Source organism: Rhineura floridana, chromosome 3, assembly GCF_030035675.1.
Source record: "Rhineura floridana isolate rRhiFlo1 chromosome 3, rRhiFlo1.hap2, whole genome shotgun sequence".
Lineage (NCBI taxonomy): Eukaryota > Metazoa > Chordata > Lepidosauria > Squamata > Rhineuridae > Rhineura > Rhineura floridana.
In genome coordinates, this window is record NC_084482.1 from 225608086 (window position 1) to 225630488 (window position 22403).

Sequence of the window (22403 nt, forward strand, 5' to 3'; positions counted from 1 at the left end):
AAGCTCTCTGGGCGGTTTACAGCAACTAAAAACATTAAAAACAAATATACAAATTTAAAACACATCTTTTAAGAACAATTTAAAACACAATTTAAAATTTAAAAACAGTTTTAAAACACATGCTAAAATGCCTGGGAGAAGAGGAAAGTCTTGACTGGCACCGAAAAGATGTTGGCACCAGGCACACCTCATATGGGAGATCATTCCATAATTTGGGGGCCACCACTGAAAAGGCCCTCTCCCTTGTTCCCATCCTCCGAGCTTCCCTCAGAGTAGGCACCCGGAGGAGGGCCTTAGATGTTGAACATAGTGTATGGGCGGGTTCGTATCGGGAGAGGCGTTCCATCAGGTATTGTGGTCCCAAGCCATGTAAGGCTTTATAGGTCAAAACCAGCACCTTGAATCGAGCTCAGAAACATACAGGCAGCCAATGCAAGCAGGCCAGAATCGGTTTTATATGTTCAGACCATCTGGTCCCTGTTACCAATCTGGCCACTGCATTTTGCACAAGCTGCAGTTTCCGAACTGTCTTCAGCCCCACGTAGAGTGCATTGCAGTAATCTAACTCGGAGGTTACCAGAGCATGGACAACTGAAGCCAGGTTATCCCTGTCCAGATAGGGGCACAGCTGGACCACCAACTGACGTTGGTAGAAGGCATTCCATGCCACCGAGGCTACCTGAGCCTCAAGTGACAGAGATGGTTCTAGGACAACTCCCAAGTTCCGAACCGGCTCCTTCAGGGGGAGTGCAACCCCATCCAGGACAGGTTGGACATCCATCATCTGGTCAAAAGAACCCCGCACTAGGAGCATCTGAGTCTTGTCTGGATTGTGCCTCAGTTTATTAGCCCTCATCCAGTCCATTGTCGGAAGCAGGCACTGGTTCAGTCTCACCTGAAGAAGATGAAAAGGAGAAGTAGAGCTGCGTGTCACCAGCATACTGATGGCAACACACGCCAAAGTTCCGGATGATCAAACCCAACGGTTTCATGTAGATGTTGAACACCATGGGGGACAGAACTGACCCCTGAGGAACCTCCTACTGGAGAGTCTAGGGTGCCGAGCAATGTTCCCCAAGCACCATCTTCTGGAGCCGACCTGCCAAGTAGGAGCAGAACCACCACCATGCAGTCCCTCCCACTCCCAACTCAGTCAGTCTTCCCAGAAGGATACCATGGTTGATGGTATCGAAAGCTGCTGAGAGATCAAGGGGAATCAACAGAGTCACACTCCCCCTGTCTCTCTCCCAACAAAGCTCATCATACAGGGCGACCAAGGCTGTTTCCATGCCAAAACCAGGCCTGAAACCCAACTGAAATGGATCCAGATAATCGGTCTCATCCAAGACCGATTCTATTCATAGGGTTGCCATAAGTTGTGATCAACTTGAAGGCAGTCCATTTCCATTTTTTTTAATTACACTTATATCCCAATTTTCCTCCAAGGAGCTCAAAGTGGCATACCAACATGGCTCTCTGTGATGTCCTTCCCTTCTCTGTGACCACTAGAGATGTCTCACCTCTGTCAGGCCCACTTTATGATGTGTAGCCTACCTCTGGCCACCCCAAGTCAGGATTGTCGTGTTTATTTTTACCTCTCTCCGCTCTAGCACAGATCTCAAAAGATCCCCCTGCTAGGCCACACTACTCAACACTCTGTGTACCCAATATAGCCTCTAGACTGTGCCTTAGTCTCTTCCTGGCTATTTTGATAGCTTGTGACTGTGTGTTTAGGTAATTCCCAAACCCCCTGCAGCCTCTTGTCTATGAAGCTCACAGCTCTGGGTTGCTCTGTGGTACTGAATGTTGATACAATATCTCTTCCTTCGCCGCTACCACCATTCGATACTGTTTCTTGTCAGCCTTGGTTACTCTGCGTCCCCCCCTGATCTGTACACCCCAGCTAAGGAATCAGGCTTTAAGTAAACCAAAAAAATGTATATTGATAACACTAGGAATAACAAGATTACTTATAGATTTCATTGACAAGCATATGGTTTCATATATGTTTCTCTTATGTTCCTTATTCCTAATATTTGCCTCAGAACTCCCAATCCAATCTCTCAACAGCCACCTCTTACTCTCTACACAACTCTTCAACCCCCACCAACTCTCCAACCCCCACCACCTTGTCCAACACCCCCACGACTCAACTGTCATCCTCTCATTTATACCCTCAGCCATTCAAACACACAGCCAATCCTCATCCAGCATTCTACAGCCCATGTACTTCCCCTTCTCACTCACTCCACTTACCATATTTCCTATAATAAACCTGCACTTACCATATTTACATTACATTCACATACTGGAACATCACATTCCCCCCCCCTTAAAATAAAAGCACAGTATTACTCTTGATCCAGGACTAATATGACGCGTTAATTACACTGGTGAGTCACTCAGGGGTAGAGTGTCTTTTGAGTCCCATGTCTGGATCACGTGACTGCAGTCCCAGCCAAAAGTCCATCCGCCAACACATTGTCCTTTCCTTTTATAAAAACAAAGTCCACCTGATATTCCTGCAACGCCCAGGACCACCTCTGCAGCATGGTGTTATTGTTTTGCATGGTATCCAGCCACAGCAATGCGCGATGAACAGTCACGACCATGCATCTTCGTCCCCACACGTATGGAAGTAGCTTGCTCAGGCCCCACACGACTGCTAGACATTCCTTTTGCACAGATGAATAGTTTTTCTCTCTTGCTGTCAGTTTGCAACTTAAATATGCTATAGGATGCCTGGTGCCTTCTCTCTCCTGCATTAAAACGACTCCAAGAGCTAAATCCGATGCATCCGTGGCCACGATAAAAGGCTGCTCAAAATCTGGCACTACTAACACAGGGCTTTGGCACAATGCTTGTTTTAATTGGTCAAAAGCCTTTGGACACATTCCAGTCCATAACACACGCTCAGCACACTTTTTCTTTGTCAAATCATGTAATGGGGTTGCTATTTCCCCAAATCCTTTTACAAATTTCCGATAAAAACCAGCCACACCTAAAAATGCCCTTACTTGTTTTTTAGTTAAGGGAATGGGCCAAGATTGTATTGTCTTGACTTTGCTCCATAAGGGGGTTATCTGGCCACTCCCCACCTTATGTCCTAAATAAATCACCTCATTCACCCCAAACTGGCATTTCTTGGCTTTGATAGTTAGCCCAGCCTTCTTAAGTGCCTCAAACACTGCTGTCAGGTGTTGTACATGTTCAGGCACTGACTTACTAAATATGGGTGTATCATCTATGTAGGCCATAGCGAACTTTGACATGCCTCTTAAAACTGTGTTAATAAGTCTTTGGAAAGAACTTGGTGAGTTCCTAAGCCCCATGGGTAGAGTTACAAACTCGAACAACCCATCCGGCGTACTAAAGGCAGTTTTGGCTCTGGATTCTTCTTCTAACTCCATCTGCCAAAACACTTTACACAGATCTATTGTGGAGATAATTGTTGCTGCTCCCAATAGTTCTAACATTGTGTCTACCCTAGGCATAGGATAAGCATCTGGGACTGTGATTTTGTTGATGGCACCAACACTATACTTGAGGCCCAGGGACTCATTGATTCCCTAATCACATCTAGTTCTAACTTATCTTCCACTTCCTTTCTGATCTCATTCAATACTTTCCCATTCACACCGTTAAATCTCTGTTAACCCATTAGTTGCTGGGTGATATGTGGTTGTTTTTAAGTGTTTTAACCCACAGCACTTCCACATACACTGCATCACCTCGCCCATAAAGACACTTTGTCGGTTAACACTTCGTGAGGAAATCCCAACCTCATGAAGATTTTAAGAAGAGCCTCTGCCACTACAGGGGCGTCCACCGACCTTCCGGCTTCAGCATCAGGGTATCTAGTGGCAAAATCCACCACTACTAGTATATATTTCCTGCCATGTCTCGTAGGTTTAGAGAAAGGACCCACCAAATCTATTCCCACTCTATAGGATGGCTGTCCTATTATGGGAAGGGTCTTCAAGGGTGCTTTTGTTTTTATCCCACTTTTTCCCACTTTTGTACAAATGAGACAGGAGGAAAGTACTGTTTTATATCCTTGGAAATATTAGGCCAATAATAATGTGTTGTCAGCCTTTTCTTCGTCTTTTTTATTCCAAGGTGCCCTGAACAAGGAACATCATGTGCCATATCCAGCAATCTAGGTCTATATTTGCTAGGCACTAACAACTGTTTGACTGGTTCACAGCAGTTCTCTCTCTCAGCAGGCAACCACAGTCTGTACAGTACCCCATTCTCACACACTATTTGATCCCTCAGATTTTCTGTAAAGGGGATTCTTTGTGGAAGGGCTTGTTCCTTTATTTGTTTTAAACTTTTATCATTCTCCAGCTCTTTTCTGAACTGTTGTGCCTCAGCAGAAGAAACCATTTGAACAATGTCTCATATCAGGCTCACTAGGGGTTGCTATGGCAACCTCAGGCTCAGCCACAGATTCCACCCTGTTTTGCTCAGAGCCAGCCAAAATGGCTTCAGCTCCCTTGCTCAGTTGATTTCGGGTCACAACATATATTTTTCCTTGTGCTCCCATAGCATCTCTTCCCAGTATCACTGGTTCTTATTGCTGGGCATTGATACCCACTTTACGGGTCTCCTCCTTTCCTCTCCATTTTAATTTTATAAGGGCCATGGGAATTCTTTCTGGTTCACCCCTCACTCCTTGAATTACCTTTTCCTGAGGTAAAATTTCCTCAGATTTTACCAAATCTGGCCTCAGTAAAGTCTGAGCAACACCAGGATCCAGCAAAGCCCAATATTTTGCCCCTTGCACACTCACTTCCTCTCTCAGACTTGAATCAAAGACCTATACATTTGTCCAGTTTATCTGGCAGAACTGAACTTTCTTCGTTTCTCCCTCTCTTGGTTCTGTTTTCACTGCTCTTCCTTGAGCAGGATTACCAATAGGGTTGGCAACTTCACATTGGAAACGAAGATGTCCTGGCCTACCACATTTATAGCATAATTTTTCCTCCATTTTGGGGTACACAGACCCACTCTGAAGTGTCCTGTGCCCTTCTGATTTTATTCGAGGACTCACTCGCTGTGGTACCACATCCCTTCTGCTATTATTACTGGGTCTGGGTTTAAACTCTCTTGATGTTTTTCCCACCCAGCCAGTTCTATTTGAGGCTAAGTGATCTGCCAACTCTGCTGCCTCCTGAACAGATTTAGGGGAACGGTCTTTAACCAGGAGCCTTATTTCTGATGGTAACTGATGATATAGTTGGTCCAGTATCATGAAGCTTGTCACCCACTGAATGAGCCTTCGAACTCCCCATCCACTTTCCAAATATGTCCATCAATTTTGCTCCCAATTCTACAAAAGACCTCCCTGTTTGGATCTGGCAGTTTCTAAATAACTTCCTAAAATAGTCAGGTCCCAGTCTGAATTCTTTGAACACTGCCTCTTTAAATTTGTCATAAGTTACTGGCCTGTCTGAGGGGAAATATTGGTATATCTCTGCCAGTTCCCCTTTGATTAGATTGGATAAATATGACATATATTTATCTTCTGGTAGCCCCCACATCTAAGCTGCCTTTTCAAATGTGTTGAGGTAAATTTGTGGGTCTTGTCCAGGCTCATATACCACAAAGTCTTTTGGCGTAATCTTTATTTTTGTTTCATTTCTGTCTTTCCTTGTTTCATCAGAATGAAACTTCTCTCTTTCTAATTTTAACTTTTCCACTTGTATCTCAGCCTCCATTCTCCCTCTTTCAGCCTCCATTCTCCCTCTTTCAATCTCCAACATTTGCTGCCTTTCCTTCTCCTCAGCCTCCATTCTCCCTCTTTCAGCATCCATTCTCAATCTCTCAGTTGCAAAGACCCACTGCTTGTCTTTTTCCTCAGCTTCCCATCTTACCTTTTCTCTTAAATACTCTGTATAAGTAGGATTACTTGAGTACCCTTCTAATTAGAGTACCCTTTATTAATTAGAGTACTCTTATTTTGTATTCTTGACGTTGTTTGGTTCTTGTATTGTTCCTCTGTTTTTTGTTTTTGATTCATTGTATTTATTGTATTTATACATTGTACTTGTTTTTATCTTCTATGTACACCGCCCAGAGAGCCTTCGGGCTTAGGGCGGTATATAAATAAAATAAAATAAAATAAATAAATTAAATAGGGTCTCTTTGACAGGATCTTTGGATTGGATTGATGCGAATGTTATCAATGCTACTCGCAATTCATCTACCCCTTTATCCTTGTGAGGCAAATAGAACGCTATGCATTTCTCCACCAGCTCCTCTCTTTTCATTTTCATATATTCAGCCATGTTTTTCGGAGCTCACACACTCTTTGCCACTCACTCTCACAAGTAATCTTTATTTGTTATTCCTTTTAACCACACCACTTTTAGGGACTCTCTGTTGTTCATATCCCACCGCTACAGCCACCACATGTGACATCCTTCCCTTCTCTGTAACCACTAGAGATGTCTCACCTCTGTCAGGCCCACCTTATGACATGTAGCCTACCTCTGGCCACCCCAAGTCAGGATCATCGTGTTTATTTTTACCTCTCTCCGCTTTAGCACAGATCTCAAAAGATCCCCCTGCTAGACCACACTACTCAACACTCTGTGTACCCAATATAGCCTCTAGACTGTGCCTTAGTCTCTTCCTGGCTATTTTGATACCTTGTGTCTGTGTGTATACGTAATTCCTGACCCCCCTGAAGCCTCTTGCCTATGAAGCTCACAGCTCTGGGTTGCTCTGTGGTACTGGACGTTGATACAATATCTCTTCCTTCGCCGCTACCACCATTCGATACTATTTCTTGTCAGCCTTAGTTACTCTGCCTCCCCCCCTGATCTGTGCACCCCCAGCTAAGGAATCAGGCTTTAAGTAAACCAAGAAAATATTTATTGATAACACTAAGAATAACAAGATTACTTATAGATTTCATTGACAAGCATATGGTTTCATATATGTTTCTCTTATGTTCCTTATTCCTAATATTTGCCTCAGAACTCCCAATCCAATCTCTCAACAGCCACCTCTTACTCTCCACACCACAACTCTTCAACCCCCACCAACTCTACAACACCCACCACCTTGTCCAACACCCCCATGACTCAACTGTCATCCTCTCATTTATACCCTCAGCCATTCAAACACACAGCCAATCCACATCCAGCATTCTACAGCCCATGTACTCCCCCTTCTCACTCACTCCACTTATCGTATTTCCTATAATAAACCTGCACTTACCATATTTACATTACATTCACATACAGGAAGATCACACTCCCCCTGCCAATTTTATCCTCACAACAACCCTGCCCAAAGTTACCTAGTGAGCTTCATGGCAGAGCAGGGATTTGAACCCTGGTCGTCCAGCTTCCAGTCTGACTCTAATCACCACACCACACTCTCTTTCAGATGTAGCTAAAACTCATCTTTTAAAGAAACAACGAAAATGATCAAACCCTGCAACAAGCACAGAAGTCAACTCTGTCCCTGTGTCTACTCAAGCAAAAGAAACTAGGAGCATATTGTTATTAATATTTCCTTTCCTTCATCATCAGATCCAGGGCGGGTTGTAATTCAGTAATGTTAGCCACATCAAGGTTTAGTGAATTGCATCTGCCCAAATAGTATAAGCTAATATCTGACAGCAACACCCGTCTTCGTTTTATTACAAAGGCCAAACAGGCCAGTCAGGAATGAACCTTGCTTACTGTTTATGTTAGAGTCCATGTCAACAGTTTCCAGGAGCAGGGATAATGTCCCAGGAACATAATCTGAAGATAGGGCCATAATGCAGTCACTTCATTTAATATCAAGTACAGCAGGGCCCCACTCATATGGCAGGTTACATTCTAGACCCCTGCCGAAAAGCAAAAAGCGCAGAAAAGTGGACCTCAATCAATAGAATGGTGCATTACGCCCGAAAACCGCTGTAAAAGTGGAATAAACGCCATATGAGTGGAGCTTTAGTCTAATTGCATCTAATTGAGACAGCCGCATTAGCAAAGCGCTGTAAAGCGGGGGCCCTACTATAATGCTTTTGCTATGACAGAAGTTCTTTCCACACTCCATACATTTTTGTATCGTTCCCTCTGTGGGTTCTTTGATGTGCAGTAAGATGTTACTCCAGACACTTATGTGGATTATCTCCTGTGTGGGTTCTTTGATGGGAGGAAAGGTTTCTACTATCACTGAAGATCTTTCCACATTCCATGCATTCATATGGTTTCTCTCCTGTGTGGGTTCGTTGATGCAAAGTAAGTTTGCCGTTTTCTTTAAAGGTCTTTCCACATTCCATACATTTATACGGCTTCTCCCCTGTGTGGGTTCTTTGATGTGAAGTGAGGTGATGGCTCTGACTGAAACTTTTTCCACACTCCAGACACTTATATGGCTTCTCCCCTGTGTGGGTTCTTTGATGTGAAGTGAGGTGATGGCTCAGACTGAAACTTTTTCCACACTCTATGCATTTATGTGGTTTCTCTCCTGTGTGGGTTCTTTGATGTAAAGAAAAGCTTCTACTATGACTGAAACACTTTCCACACTCCAGACACTTATATGGCTTCTCCCCTGTGTGGGTTCTGTGATGTGAAGTAAGGTTTTGGATCTGACTGAAACTTTTTCCACACTCTATGCATTTAAATGGTTTCTCTCCTGTGTGGGTTCGTTGATGCAAAGTAAGTTTGCTGCTTTCTTTAAAGGTCTTTCCACATTCCATACATATATATGGTTTCTCTCCTGTGTGGGTTCTCTGATGTGAAGTAAGCTGTGAGCTCTGACTGAAACACTTTCCACACTCCAGACACTTATATGGCTTCTCCCCTGTGTGGGTTCTGTGATGTGAAATTAGGCTTTGGCTCAGACTGAAACTTTTTCCACACTCTATGCATTTATATGGTTTCTCTCCTGTGTGGGTTCGTTGATGCAAAGTAAGTTTGCTGCTTTCTTTAAAGGTCTTTCCACATTCCATACATTTATATGGTTTCTCTCCTGTGTGGGTTCTTTGATGTGAAGTAAGCTGTGAGCTCTGACTGAAACACTTTCCACACTCCAGACATTTATACGGCTTCTCCCCTGTGTGGGTTCTTTGATGTGAAGTAAGGCTTTGGCTCAGACTGAAACCTTTTCCACACTGTAGGCATATATATGGTTTCTCTCCTGTGTGGGTTCTTTGATGAAAAGAAAGGCTACTACTGTGACTGAAACACTTTCCACACTCCAGACACTTATATGGTTTCTCCCCTGTGTGGGTTCTGTGATGAGAAGTAAGGTTTTGGCTCTGACTGAAACGTTTTCCACACTGTAGGCATATATATGGTTTCTCTCCTGTGTGGGTTCTTTGATGTAAAGAAAGGCTACTACTGTGACTAAAACTCTTTCCACATTCCAGACAATTAAATGGCTTCTCTCCTGTATGGGTTCTTTGATGGGAAGCTAGACTTTTACTACAACTGACACTCTTTCCACACTGCAGACACTTATATGGCTTCTCCCCTGTGTGGGTTCTGTGATGTAGCCGAAGGTCTTGGCTCTGACTGAAACATTTCCCACACTGTATGCATTTATATGGTTTATCGCCTGTGTGGGTTCTTTGATGCGAAGTAAGGTGTGGCCTCTGACTGAAACTTATTCCACACTCTCCACATTTATAGGGTTTTTCTCCTGTGTGGATTCTTTGATGTACAGTTAGAACACTTCTACCACTGAAGTTTTTCCCACACTCTATGCATTTATATAGTTTTTCTCCTGTGTGGATTCTTTGATGTAAAGTAAGCTTATTTCTCATAGTGACGCTCTTTCCACATTCAATACATATATACTTTTTCTTCCCTGTATGGGCTCTTTGATATAAAGTAAGCTGAGTTCTTATACGGACGGACTTTCCACACTACATGTATTCATGCAGTTTCTCCTCTGCATGCGTACATTTATGTTGAGTAAGGTGGCCCTTCTGACTGGAGCTTTTTCCACACTCATGCATTCATATCATTTCTCCCCGTCTGAGTTTTTTGATGTAAAGTAAGGTGAGAGGTCATGCTGAACCTCTTTCCACATTCCAGGTACTCATATGCTTTCTGTTCTATATGGGTTCTTTCATGTGAAGTAAGCTGGTGAGAGTCTGAAACACTTTTCACACTCCATGCCTTGATATAGTTTTTCCCCTCTGTAGGTGCCGCAATTTTACTTTGGCTTACTTTTTAATATTTTCTCCCACAGTGAACACTTTCCCTTTCTTTTCCCTTAGTGGTCTTCCTAGGGGATCCAGAGTTCATCGATAACAGCACCCTGCAAAGTACAGGATTTCCTCTTTCATTGATTTTCCTTCTGCCTTTTAAGTCTCCTTTGATTCCCAGATGTCTCTTTTCCCACTTTGTGCTTGCTTGTTTACAAAGACACCACAAAGGGATCCATATAATGCTTTTTTCCTGCCTTTTACCTGTTTGGGCAAATAAGAAAGAAAAGGAAAAACCTGTTAGGATTTCAAGGCATGGAGAAATGATTGGATCAGGGATCAAACACAATGACCTGCTTCTCTACATTCAAATATCCAGAAGAAATTTCTCTTTGCTTTGTTTATGCTCACATCTTTCCTAAATTGAGATGCACACACTGGTCTATTGCTGATGTATTTTAAATAAATTGTCCAATCAGCTTCCAGCTTCTGCCCGTATCTGGTCACCAGCACCTGGGCTACTCGGGCAAATTAAGGACCTCGCTTTCAGCAAGAGAGGTTACCTGTTTCTGCCCTGTGTTGGAGTTTTAAAATATATCAGTTTTGTGGAAACATGCTTCAGTATATACACATATGTTACACATAGCTTACATTATACATACAGATCTAGGACAACAGGCTGAAATCGGCACACGCAAACATAATATTTCACTAATAGGCAAAAAAAACCTTGCGGTTTAAGAATGTACCTATAGCCCACAGATATTTCTATCAATCTTTAAAAAGCAGGGAAATTGGGCAGCTATAGTGAATGCACCAGGGGAGCAGGAGACCTGACCTCCTCTCTGACATATTGTACTGTCCTACAAATTTGTCAGAATGCAAACACAATTTGGGTTGGTCTTTCACAGTCCAATCCACTTGCTGTGGAGCTTGGGAGACTTTGGTAACATGTGCCTCTGAGCATATGGTGAGTGGTGGCAACACCTGCCATCTCCAAAGATGGAGAATTATATTTTTGTATGTTTGCTGGTGTTCTTCTTACTTTGCTTCGTTCCTGTGTTACTAATGTTTCTACAGAGAATCTAAACCAGAACATTTCCCCCCTCCTTATTCATCCTAGAAATCTGTGTCAAATGTATTTTTATTAATTTCAAAGCCTTTTTATTGGTCATTGTCATGTGATGGTGAAGACAGCCTTTTGTGTTTGATATTGGAGGTTATGTTCTATTTCTATTTTGGGTGCATTAACAGTTGAATCTGAAACTGCAGTTTGATGTAAAATCAGACTGATTCTAATATGTTGCTACTTCAGCAATGACTCTAGCTGTTGGAAAAAAGAGGATGCATGTTTTCAGGCTGCTATGTTTAAACCACTTCATTTAAGGCAAGGTGGGCACAGTCAATTAAAAACATAGAGCACACCTTGAATTTTGCTAGAATATATTTTACCTCCCACTGTTTTATCTTGTGCAAATTGAGACACTTCTGAGGTCCACTGGAGACTATTTTGCAGACGTCAGTGCCATTATTCCACAATTATGTTTGGAGTTTTTTTAGTACAAATTTTGCAGTGTTGCTGTACTTCACACAGTCATAGAAACAAAAGCAAAAGAAAATGATTTCCTATAGGAAACGTCACTAAAATTGCAAAGTAGATCAGACATATTTAAAGTGACCATCTGAACTATATCAACTGTCTTAATAATGTTGCTTCCTCCTGGCTAAAACAAGATCAGCACAGCACATATCTTCTTTCTATTATTTGGGCTGATTACAGGTGTTGCCACCACTCACCATATGCTCAGAGGCACATGTTACCAAATTCTTCCAAGCTACACAGCAAGTGGATTGGACTGTGAAAGACCAACCCAAATGGTGTTTGCATTTTGACAACTTTGTAGGGCAGTACAATATCTCAGAGAGGAAGTCAGGTCTCCTGCTCCCCTGGTGCATTCACTATAGGTGCTGAATTTCCCTGCTTTTTAAAGTTTGATAGAAATATCTGTGGGCTATAGGTACATTCTTAAACTGCAAGGTTTTTTGCCTATTAGTGAATTTCCCTGCTTTTTAATCCGGGAGGTAAGAAATGGGATCCTGTGCAAGTTTGCTGAGAACAGATTGATCATTTGCATGCTATTGAATTCAGTGGGATTTACACACACACACCCAGCAATCATGCTTAGGATAGGTGAAACTGACCACAGGGGATGGGGAAGGGAGGAGGAGGAGGGAGGGTGGAAAGGCAGAGGGGAGGACTGGGATGGCAGCAGGCAGAAGGGGGAGGGGAGAAGAAGGACAGATGTGGTCATTTGCATGTTTATTGAGTTCAGTGGGATTTCCTCCCATGCAATCATGCTTAGGATAGGTAAAACTGACTGGGGGGAAGGGATGGAGGGATGGAGTGGGCAGGGGAGGTGGAAGAAGGAAGAGGGGAGGGGAGGAGAAAGGGAGAGGAAAGGGGAAAGAGGGAAAAGGCAGGCCTGATCATTTGTATGATTATTGCGTTGAATCGGATTTACTCCTTTGCAATCATGATTAGAATAGGTAAAACTGACCAGGCTGAGCATGCCAACCAAGACATCTTCTGTATCTTTCAAAGTTGTGCTGGGGGAAGTGAGAATTCTACCTTGTGGTTTTTCCCATTACAATGTTGCAAGAACACCGGCACTTGGCTGACTTTCTCTTCTCTTAAAGATACAGGATCAGTCTCAGGCCCTGAACCTGGCCCTACCTCCCACCCAAATTTAAAACAAAGCTGTCCCTGGCCACATCCACACCAGACCTCTATTACACTCTGGACAATCATTATTTATTTATCTATTTATTTAGTGTATTTATATACTGCCCCATAACCGAAGCTCTCTGGGTGGTTTACAATAACTAAAAACATTGAAAACAAATCTACAAATTTAAAAACACATCTTTTAACAACAATTTAAAACAATTTATCATGGCTTCTCCCAAAGCCATGGCTCAAAGCCAATCATGGCTTCTCTCAAAGAATCCTGGGAAGTGTAGTTAGTGAAGGGTGCTGAGAGCTGCTAGGAGACGCCCTGTTCCCCTCACAGACCTTCAATCAGAGTGGCTGACTGTTCAACCATTCTCTCAGGGGAATAGGAGTCTCCTCTCAGCACCCTTCACAAACTACACTTCCCAGGAGTCTTTGAGGGAAGCCAGGACTGTCTCGAGTGAAATCAAGTCTGGTGTGGGTGTGGCCCTCTGATTAGCCACGCCCAGCAGCTGTGAGGCTTTTAGAACACTGACAGTTGGCCCTTACTGAGCATGCCCCACGTTATAATAGGCTTCCAGCCACAATTTCTCAAATTAATTAAAAATCAGCCAGGCATTTTTTTAACTTTTAAACTGCAGAAGATGGAGATCAGAGTATGGGGCAACGTCAGTATTAGGATTACAGGTACTCTGTGAAAATGGCTGGTTTTTAATGAATTTCAACAGATTATGGGAACTCTGGCAGAAAAAAGTCCAAAAGGGCTCTGAGTTTTTTTTCTCCGTTTTTAGACTTTGAACTCTCGAGTCTCTCTGACTGTTTTGTGTACCGCCATGAAATTTGAGAGAGTTCTTAAGCAAGCATTTCTGATTTCAGAACTATAAGTTTTGTAAGGTTTTCTTTTGAAATGAGGTTATGGGAAGCATCACAATGGCATGCGGGGGGTATTTTCCATTTAACACTGCGGAATGTGAAAAATCCCCACTGGCTATAGTATACAGCCATTCTCGTGGCTGTATAATATAATAAATAATATGATAGAAACATATAATAATGGCTACAGAGCTCTCTTGGTCTGTTTTAAGTATTAGACCTCTGTATAAAACACTCTGGTTGAGGATTCCTGACTTGAGTTAGGCCTGAGTGGGCACAGAAGCTACAGGGGTGTCTTCTTCCAAGCTACACAGGAAGTAGATTGGACTGTGAAAGACCAACCCAAATTGTGTTTGCTTTTTGACAAATTTGTAAGGCAGTACAATATCTCAGAGAAGAGATCAGGTCTCCTGCTCCCCTGGTGCATTCACTATAGCTGCCCAATTTCCCTGCTTTTTAAAGTTTGCTAGAAATATCTGTGGGCTATAGGTATGTCCTTAAACAGCAAGGATTTTTGGCAATTAGTGAATTTCTCTGATTTTTAATCCAGGAGGTAAGAAATGGGATCCTGTACAGGTTTGCTGAGAATGGATTGATTATTTGCATGCTTATTGAGTTCCATGGGATTTACTCCCCTGCAATCATGCTTAGGATAGGTGAAAGTGAGCATGGAGGAGGAGGGAGATGGGAGGAAGCAGGAGGGGGAGGACGACAGGCTTGATCATTTCCATGCTTATTGAGTTCAATGGGATTTACTCCTGTATAATCATGCTTAGGATAGGAAGAAGGGGTGGTGGGAGGGAACCGTAGGAAGGGGAATGAGAACTCTGAGAGAAAAAAGTCCAACAGGAACAGATAAAATGTTGCAAGGCAATAGTCTGAAAGTAGGGCCATGATGCAGCCACTTCATTTGCTTTTGCTATGACTGAAGTTCGTTCCACACTCCATGCATTGTTGCTTTCTTCCCTGTGTGGGTTCTTTGGTGTGCAGTAAGACGATACTGGTGGTTCAAATTAAGGTAAGAGCTCGCACTGAACCTTTCCACATTCAAGACATTTTTATGGTTTCGACCCTCTGTGGGTTCTTTGATGTCAAGTTAGCTGCTGACTATGACAGAAGCACTTTCCATACTCCAGACACTTCTATGGGTTTCCCCCCGTGTGGGTTCTGTGATTTGAAGTAAGGGGTTGGCTCTGACTGAAACTTTTTTTCACACTATATGCATTCATGTGGCTTTTCTTTTGTGTGGGTTCTTCCATGTTTAGTAAAATCTCTACATCTGAAGCTTTTTCCACACTCCATACATTCTTCTTCCCTGTGTGGATTCTTTGATGTACAGTAATGGCTTCTCTCCTGAGTGGGTTCTGTGATGTGAAGTAAGGTGTTGGCTCTGATTGAAACATTTTCCACACGCCATGCATTTATACGGTTTCTCTCCTGTGTGGGTTCTTTGATGTAAAGAAAGGTTACTACTCTGATGGAAACTATTTCCACGTTTCAAACAATTAAACGGCTTCTCTTCCATATGGGTTCGTTGATGGGATGCTAGACTTTGACTACAACTGAAACTCTTTCCACACTCCAGACACTTACATGGCTTCTTCGTTGTGTGGGTTCTGCAATGCGAAGTAAGGTGTGGCCTCTGACTGAAACTTATTCCACACTCTGCACATTTATAGGGTTTTTCTCCTGTGTGGATTCTTTGATATACACTTAGAATACTTCTACCACTGAAGCTTTTCCCACACTCATGCATTTATATAGTTTCTCTCCTGTGTGGATTTTTTGATGTAAAGTAAGCTTATTTCTCATACTGACGCTCTTTCCACATTCAGTACAGGAGGAGGGGGATGGGAGCAAGCAGAAGGGGGAGGACAGGTTTGATCATTTGCATGCTTATTGAGTTCAATGAGATTTACTCCTGTATAATCATGCTTAGGATAGGTGAAACTGAGCATGGGGAGAAGGGGAAGGGAGGGGGGAGGGGAGAAGGGGTGGTGGGAGGGAACCGTAGGAATGGGAATGAGAACTCTGACAGAAAAAAGTCTTAACAGGGCTCTGGATTCCCCGTTTTTACACTTTGAACTCTTGATTTTCTCTGACTGTCTTCTCTATCACCATGAAAACTTAAAAGAGTTGTTAAGCAAGTGTTTCTGGGTTCAGGACTATAAGATTAGTAAGGTTTTGTTTTGAAATGAGCTTATGGGAAGCAGCAGAATGGCATGGAGGGGATTTTCAATGCAACATGGCAGAATGTGACAAACCCAGGCTGGCTACAATATATAGCCACTCTTCTGACTCTATAATGTATGTTAATTGTAAAGCTGTAATGAGACCCCGAACCATCTGGAAATAACCTTTGTCTCCTGGAGGTGGGGATATGTGATTTCAGTCGGCCCAAACTGGTGATTTAGGGGTACAACCTGGCCATTTTGCTGTGTCCAAAAGGGCATCAAGTACAGCACATAGTATCCACCTGTTACCAAATTCTTCCAAGCTACACAGGAAGTGGACTGCACTGTGACAGACCAACCCAAAATGTGTTTGCATATCTACAAATTTGTAGGGCAGTCCAATATCTCAGAGAGGAGGTCAGGTCTCTGCTCCCCTGGTGCATTCACTATAGCTGCCCAATTTCCCTGCTTTTTAAAGTTTGATAGAGATTTCTGTTGGCTACAGGTATGTTCTTAAACCTCAAGGGTTTTTGCCTATTAGTGAATTGTATTTCTTTCAAATATCCAGATATCTGAGGAATGTACCATCCTGCTATAATTTAGAATGGTTTTGCATTTCTCTGATAATTAATTGTGATACTAAGTAATTAAGCTTAGGAATGAATCATAAACACATTCTTATGCTTGTCAAAGGAAAAATAATGTAAACATTCTTTCCTTTGAGCACCTAGTCAGTCTTCTCATCCGTGAGGCTCACATATTGCTTATGCCCAGATAGCCTTGTGATTCAGGTAATGATGAATTCAGAAAGTTACCTCCACTCTGCATCAATGCTTTAGATCTGTAATGCCTTGTAATTTAGCACTGGGGATGTGTCAATGTGAACTTGAGATGAAAATTAAATGAAGGGAGTACCCAAAAGAGAAAATGTAGCAATGGGTGACTTCAACTGCCCTCACACAGATTGGCAACATGTGCGTTCCTGTCACAATCAAGAGGAGAAATTTCTACACATCCTAAATAACTGTGCCCTAGAACAGGTGGCCGTTCAACTGACCAGAGGGGTGGCCACCATGGACTTTGTCAAGAAAGCCTGTTCCTCTGGCCTAAAAACATGGCTCTGCCATGAAGAATTCTGGGTAACATCTTGCTCCTGGAATGCAGCCATATGGGTAATATCCTTCTGCTGAGAAGCAGTTTTTCCTCACTAGATGAGCCATGAGCTCAGGATTAAGACATCCACACATACTCAGGCTGCATTCACACTGTACATTTATTCCACTATTATTCCACTTTAAACCATCATCTTCCTCCAAAGAATCCTGGGAAATGTAGTTTGAGAAGGGTGCAGAGACTTGTCAGGAGACGCCTAATCCCCTCACAGAGCTACAATTCTAAGAGTCCCCTTGGAAGAGGGATTGATTGTTAAACCACTCGGGGAATTGTAGCTCTCTGAGGAAAAGAGGAGCCTCCTGACAACTCTTAGCCCTCTTCACAAACTACATTTCCCAGGATTCTTTGGGGGAAGCCATGAGTATTTAAAGTGGAATGATAGTGGAATAAATGTCTGGTGCGAATGTGACCTAAGAGTCCCCAGCCTTAGCTAGCTGTGCAAGCGCACATATGAGAAGGCAGGAAGAGGCCCTGGAATATTCCACCTTCCAGAGGTCTCCTGATTGGCTATTAGACCCCTCCGCTGTTACTGCCAGGCCTTTTCTTACAAGAGTCAGAACCATCCTAAACTTTGTCAAAGTGTCTTAGTGTTAGGAGTAGTCAGTATTTCATCATGTACTTCAATTCGCAACTGCCCTTTGAACTTTATTGGGAGATTTCTACCTGTGCCTTGTGGGTGTTTTGGGTTCAGGATTTTCATGCTGCTCTTTTATATGCATTTATATTTTTAATAAAGCCACCTCATATTGACTGGTGTATGTTCTTTCTGAAGCCTTGGGTAGCAAAACCAGTACTTTGGCCTTTGGGATATGTGCTACCATTTAGCTGTTTTGCTTGAGGCTCCAAGAAGCAAAGAGTCTGGTCTTTAGCACTTGCCTCTTTGGAATCCTAAGCATGCCTGTTCAACGTAAGGTCTGAGAGTTCCCTGGCCCAAACGGGTGGACAGAAGGAATGGTAGCAACATGGCCTACCTGATAGGGCTGGCTTTGATTATTTACCAGCCCTGGTGAAGTTGGTGCCTGCAGGGTGCCTGAAAAAGAGCTGTGGTGTTCAGCAGCGTTCTACGTTGCAGAGCTGGTTTTGGGGTTTCAAGGATTTTGGGACCCAGTGATCATGACAGACATAAGATTAAGTGGCTCCCAGAACCAGATGACAGAAAGAAGTGTTGTCAAACCAATTGGAAACAGTGGCCATAGCACTATCAGATTAAGTCTTGCCCATACTGGTATAGGCAGAAGTCCTCCCCTCACAGCAACGGGATGAGAAGATCCAGCATAGAGAGAAACTGCTCTTGTACCTTCAGCCCTTGCCAGGCCAGAAGACGGTGACACAGGAAGGCTCAGGATGGGCAGGGCAGACTTACTGGCCACAGCCTTACCAATAACCTTTCAGCCATAGTAAAGAAGGGACAGACAGAAGGATCCCTACCCAGAGATGCCACATTCCCACAGATCCGCAGCAAGGCGTCTTTCTACAGAGCCCTTTGGCCTGGATCCAGCACAGTCCGCTCCTCCTTGGACAGGCAGTCACCTCCTCAAAGGACACCAAGCCTGGAAGAGGAAGGAAGAGGGAAGGTTTGGTGAGGAAAAGGTAACTCCGTGGCTGACTTAGCAAAAATCCTAACTTGTACCAAAATCTCAGCAGGAGCAGTAGAAAAACTCTGCTACAAGGACCCCCTAAATGTCACCAATTGCAGCCTCCTTACCTACAGCCCACTGCATTTCTCCTCGTGGCCTGACTGGGGGACTCAGATCAGATGTCTGAAAAGGGCCCAGAGAACAGCTGCCTTCTCCAAGGTCAACAGCGCTCCGATTCTTGATTTGGGCCTCAAGACAAAGCCGGAGGAGCGTCCTGTGACGCCCACAAGGTGGCACCGCGCCTTCGGGGGGCGCAGCTGCAGCGTCCCGCAGCCTCAGAGGCAAAGCTGAAGGGACCCTTCCGGCACGCTTCGGGTCGAGGACCTCGGGGTGTCCCCAGGACCCCTCCCTACAGGGGCCGGGGCTGAGTCTGCTCCCAGGTGGGGCCAGTCCCACTTCCCTCCCTCGCGCTGGAGAGTCAGGCTAGATGGAGGTCAGCAAGAAGGCCCTCGGGAAAAGGGAGCCTTCGCGGCAGTGGCGTCACTAGGGGTGGTGTCACCCGGTGCAGTAAATCATGGTGTCACCCCCATGGACCTCCTCCCATACCAGACCACACAGAATCCTTAGTAATGTTTTTTGTACTAATGTTACTCTTAAATTGTAATTCCCGTATATCACTGAATGTAATAGCACACACACACAGAGCCCGCTGTGGGATCGTCACACAAACAACCTATGGATGTGAAAGTTGAACAGTGAAAAAAATGGATAAGAGAAAAATCAGCTTATTTGAAATGGACTGCGAAAAAGACAAATAATTGGGTGTTAGAACAAATTAAACCAGAGCTATCACTAGAAGCTAAAATGATGAAACTGAGGTTATCAAACTTTGGACACATCATGAGAAGACATGATTCACTAGAAAAGACAATAATGCTGGGGAAAACGGAAGGGAGTAGAAAAAGAGGAAAGACAAACAAGAGATGGATTTATTCCATAAAGGAAGCCGCAGACCTGAACTTACAAGATCTGAACAGGGTGGTTCATGACAGATGCTATTGGGGGTCACTGATTCATAGGGTCGCCACAAGTCGTAATCAACTTGAAGGCACATAACAACAATGACTTATGGTGATCCTATGAATCAGTGACCTCCAACAGCATCTGTCATGAACCACCCTGTTCAGATCTTGTAAGTTCAGGTCTGTGGCTTCCTTTATGGAATCAATCCATCTCTTGTTTGGCCTTCCTCTTTTTCTACTCCCTTCTGTTTTTCCCAGCATTATTTTCTTTTCTAGTGAATCATGTCTTCTCATGATGTGTCCAAAGTATGATAACCTCAGTTTCATCATTTTAGCTTCTAGTTCTCCAACACCACATTTGAAATAAGCTGATTTTTCTCTTATCCATTTTTTTCACTGTTCAACTTTCACATCCATACATAGAGATGGGGAATACCACGGTCTGAATGATCCTGACTTTAGTGTTCAGTGATACATATTTGCATGTGAGTTCTCCAATAGCTGCCCTCCCCAGTCCTAGCCTAATTTCTTGACTATTGTCTCCATTTTGGTTAATGACTGTGCCAAAGTATTGATAATCCTTGACAAGTTCAGTGTCCTCATGGTCAACTTTAAAGTGGGGAAGGGCTAAGATGGGGTTGAGGGATTTGCTGCTCCCCCCACCTTGCAATCCTGTGCATGTTTACTCAGAAGTAAATCCCACCCTGTTGAATGGGGCTTACCCACTAGGACTGGCATCAGTTTTGCTGAGACGGCACCTTGGCATTGCACCTGCACTCTTTGCCCACTCACTTCTCCCTGCTTCTCATCACATCTGTGGCTCCCACTGGCCCTCAGAATTATCCCCAGGCCAGCAGAACAGTGAGTGCTTTTCTACCCTATATCTCAGTGGTAGGCTGAGCATGTGCTTTGCGTGCAGAAGGTCCTGGGTTCAATCTTTTGCATGTCCTTGTGAAAGGGAAAAAATGTTCTAGGTTGTTTGTGTGACGATCCCACAGCTGGCTCTGTGTGTGTGTGTGTGTGCTATTACATTCAGTGATATATGGGAATTACAATTTAAGAGTAACATTAGTACAAAAAACATTACTAAGGATTCTGTATGGTCTGGTATGGGAGGAGGTCCATGGGGGTGACACCATGATTTACCGCACCGGGTGACACCAACCCTAGTGACGCCACTGTTCTGGATGAAGTGGGGATTGTAACACACACAACAAATTGCAGAGCAAACACATACTATCCAGATTGTGACACAAGTTTCCATAAACTAGAGCCCACTCATCTTACCCACAAAAGCTCATGCCACAACCAGTTCTATAAACAGTTATTGTGTAACATTATTATTATTGCATTGAAAGTTTGTATAGGACAAGAGAAGTTTCTAAATAAAAATAGGATTGTACACACATCTGCTTTTTAAAGGACCACAAGCCTCTTGTACATTTGTTGAGCCAGAACAGGGGTTATGGCAGCAGAAACAGGGTCAGGTAATTCCTCACGTTACTTAATATGATGTATGAGTTGAGGATTTTATACCCCGCAGCAGTTACCCGTTCTCCCAGTCCCAGATCAGTCCCACCCATACACTATTATTTTTCGCATTAACAGCATGTACGCCTTTTTTAAAAAAGCTGTGTGTGTGTGTGTGTGTGTGTGTGTGTGTGTGTGTGTGTGTGTGTGTGTGTGTGTGTGTGAGAGAGAGAGAGAGAGAGAGAGAGAGAGAGAGAGAGAGTCGCTCCCTTTTCCAAATGCACACACTCATTTACATGCTCCCGGGCCCGCGGCTGCACCCGAGCGAGGGAGGGTCCCCTCCTGGGCAAGCCTCGCCCAGCGGGAGTCTCTCGGGAGTCAGGACAAGCCAGCCCGGCCGGGGCCGCAGGGGCGTCACTCGGGCAGTGCGGCAGGTGTGGGCCGCCCCGGGTGACACCACGAGCCGCCCCCCCAGCCGGAAGACCTCCCCTCCTCCTCGCTCTGCCCCGCCTGCGTCTCTCACTGCGCTGCGAGGAGCTCACCGGATCCCCACCGACGCAGCCCGTCGCCAAAGAGTCCGCGGAGAGGGCGGCGCGGAAGCGGCTCTCTAGCCGTTCTCGACTGGACGACGCCGCTTCCCCACTTCCCTTCCTCTCTAGGAAGCACGTTCCCTTTCCTTAACCCTTCCGCGGCCAACCTTCTCCGGGTTGGCTTGTCCTGACTCCCGAGAGACTCCTCGCTCGGGTGGAGCCGGGGCCCCCGGGAGCATGTAAATGAGTGTGTGCATTTGGAAAAGGGAGCGAATCTCTCTCTCTCTCTCTCACTCACACACACACACACACACACACACACACACACAGACAGACACACACACTGCTTTTTAAAAAAATTCGTACATGCTGTTAATGCGAAAAATAATAGTGTATGGGTGGGACTGATCTGGGACTGGGAGAACGGGTAACTGCTGCGGGGTATAAAATCCTCAACTCATACATCATATTAAGTAACGTGAGGAATTACCTGACCCTGTTTCTGCTGCCATAACCCCTGTTCTGGCTCAACAAATGTGCAAGAGGCTTGTGGTCCTTTAAAAAGCAGATGTGTGTGCAATCCTATTTTTATTTAGAAACTTCTCTTGTCCTATACAAACTTTCGATGCAATAATAATAATGTTATACAATAACTGTTTATAGAACTGGTTGTTGCATGAGCTTTTGTGGG

The 22403-nt window shown here is 44.0% G+C and overlaps 2 protein-coding genes across 2 annotated transcripts; both read right to left on the reverse strand.

Annotated features, from left to right (window-relative positions):
- Positions 1–6864: 6864 nt before the first annotated feature.
- Positions 6865–21432, reverse strand: LOC133381792 (zinc finger protein 420-like). The gene is made up of 3 exons (XM_061621257.1): positions 21120–21432; positions 18542–18663; positions 6865–10426 (listed from the first exon to the last, which is right to left on the reverse strand). The coding sequence occupies exon 3, from the start codon at positions 9773–9775 to the stop codon at positions 8111–8113; it is 1665 nt and encodes a 554-aa protein (XP_061477241.1). The 5' UTR covers positions 9776–10426; positions 18542–18663; positions 21120–21432; the 3' UTR covers positions 6865–8110.
- On the reverse strand, positions 9963–15522 carry LOC133379074 (zinc finger protein 79-like). The gene is made up of 2 exons (XM_061613684.1): positions 15179–15522; positions 9963–10080 (listed from the first exon to the last, which is right to left on the reverse strand). Exons 1-2 carry the CDS (start codon positions 15520–15522, stop codon positions 9963–9965), a joined length of 462 nt encoding a protein of 153 aa, XP_061469668.1.
- Positions 21433–22403: the final 971 nt, after the last annotated feature.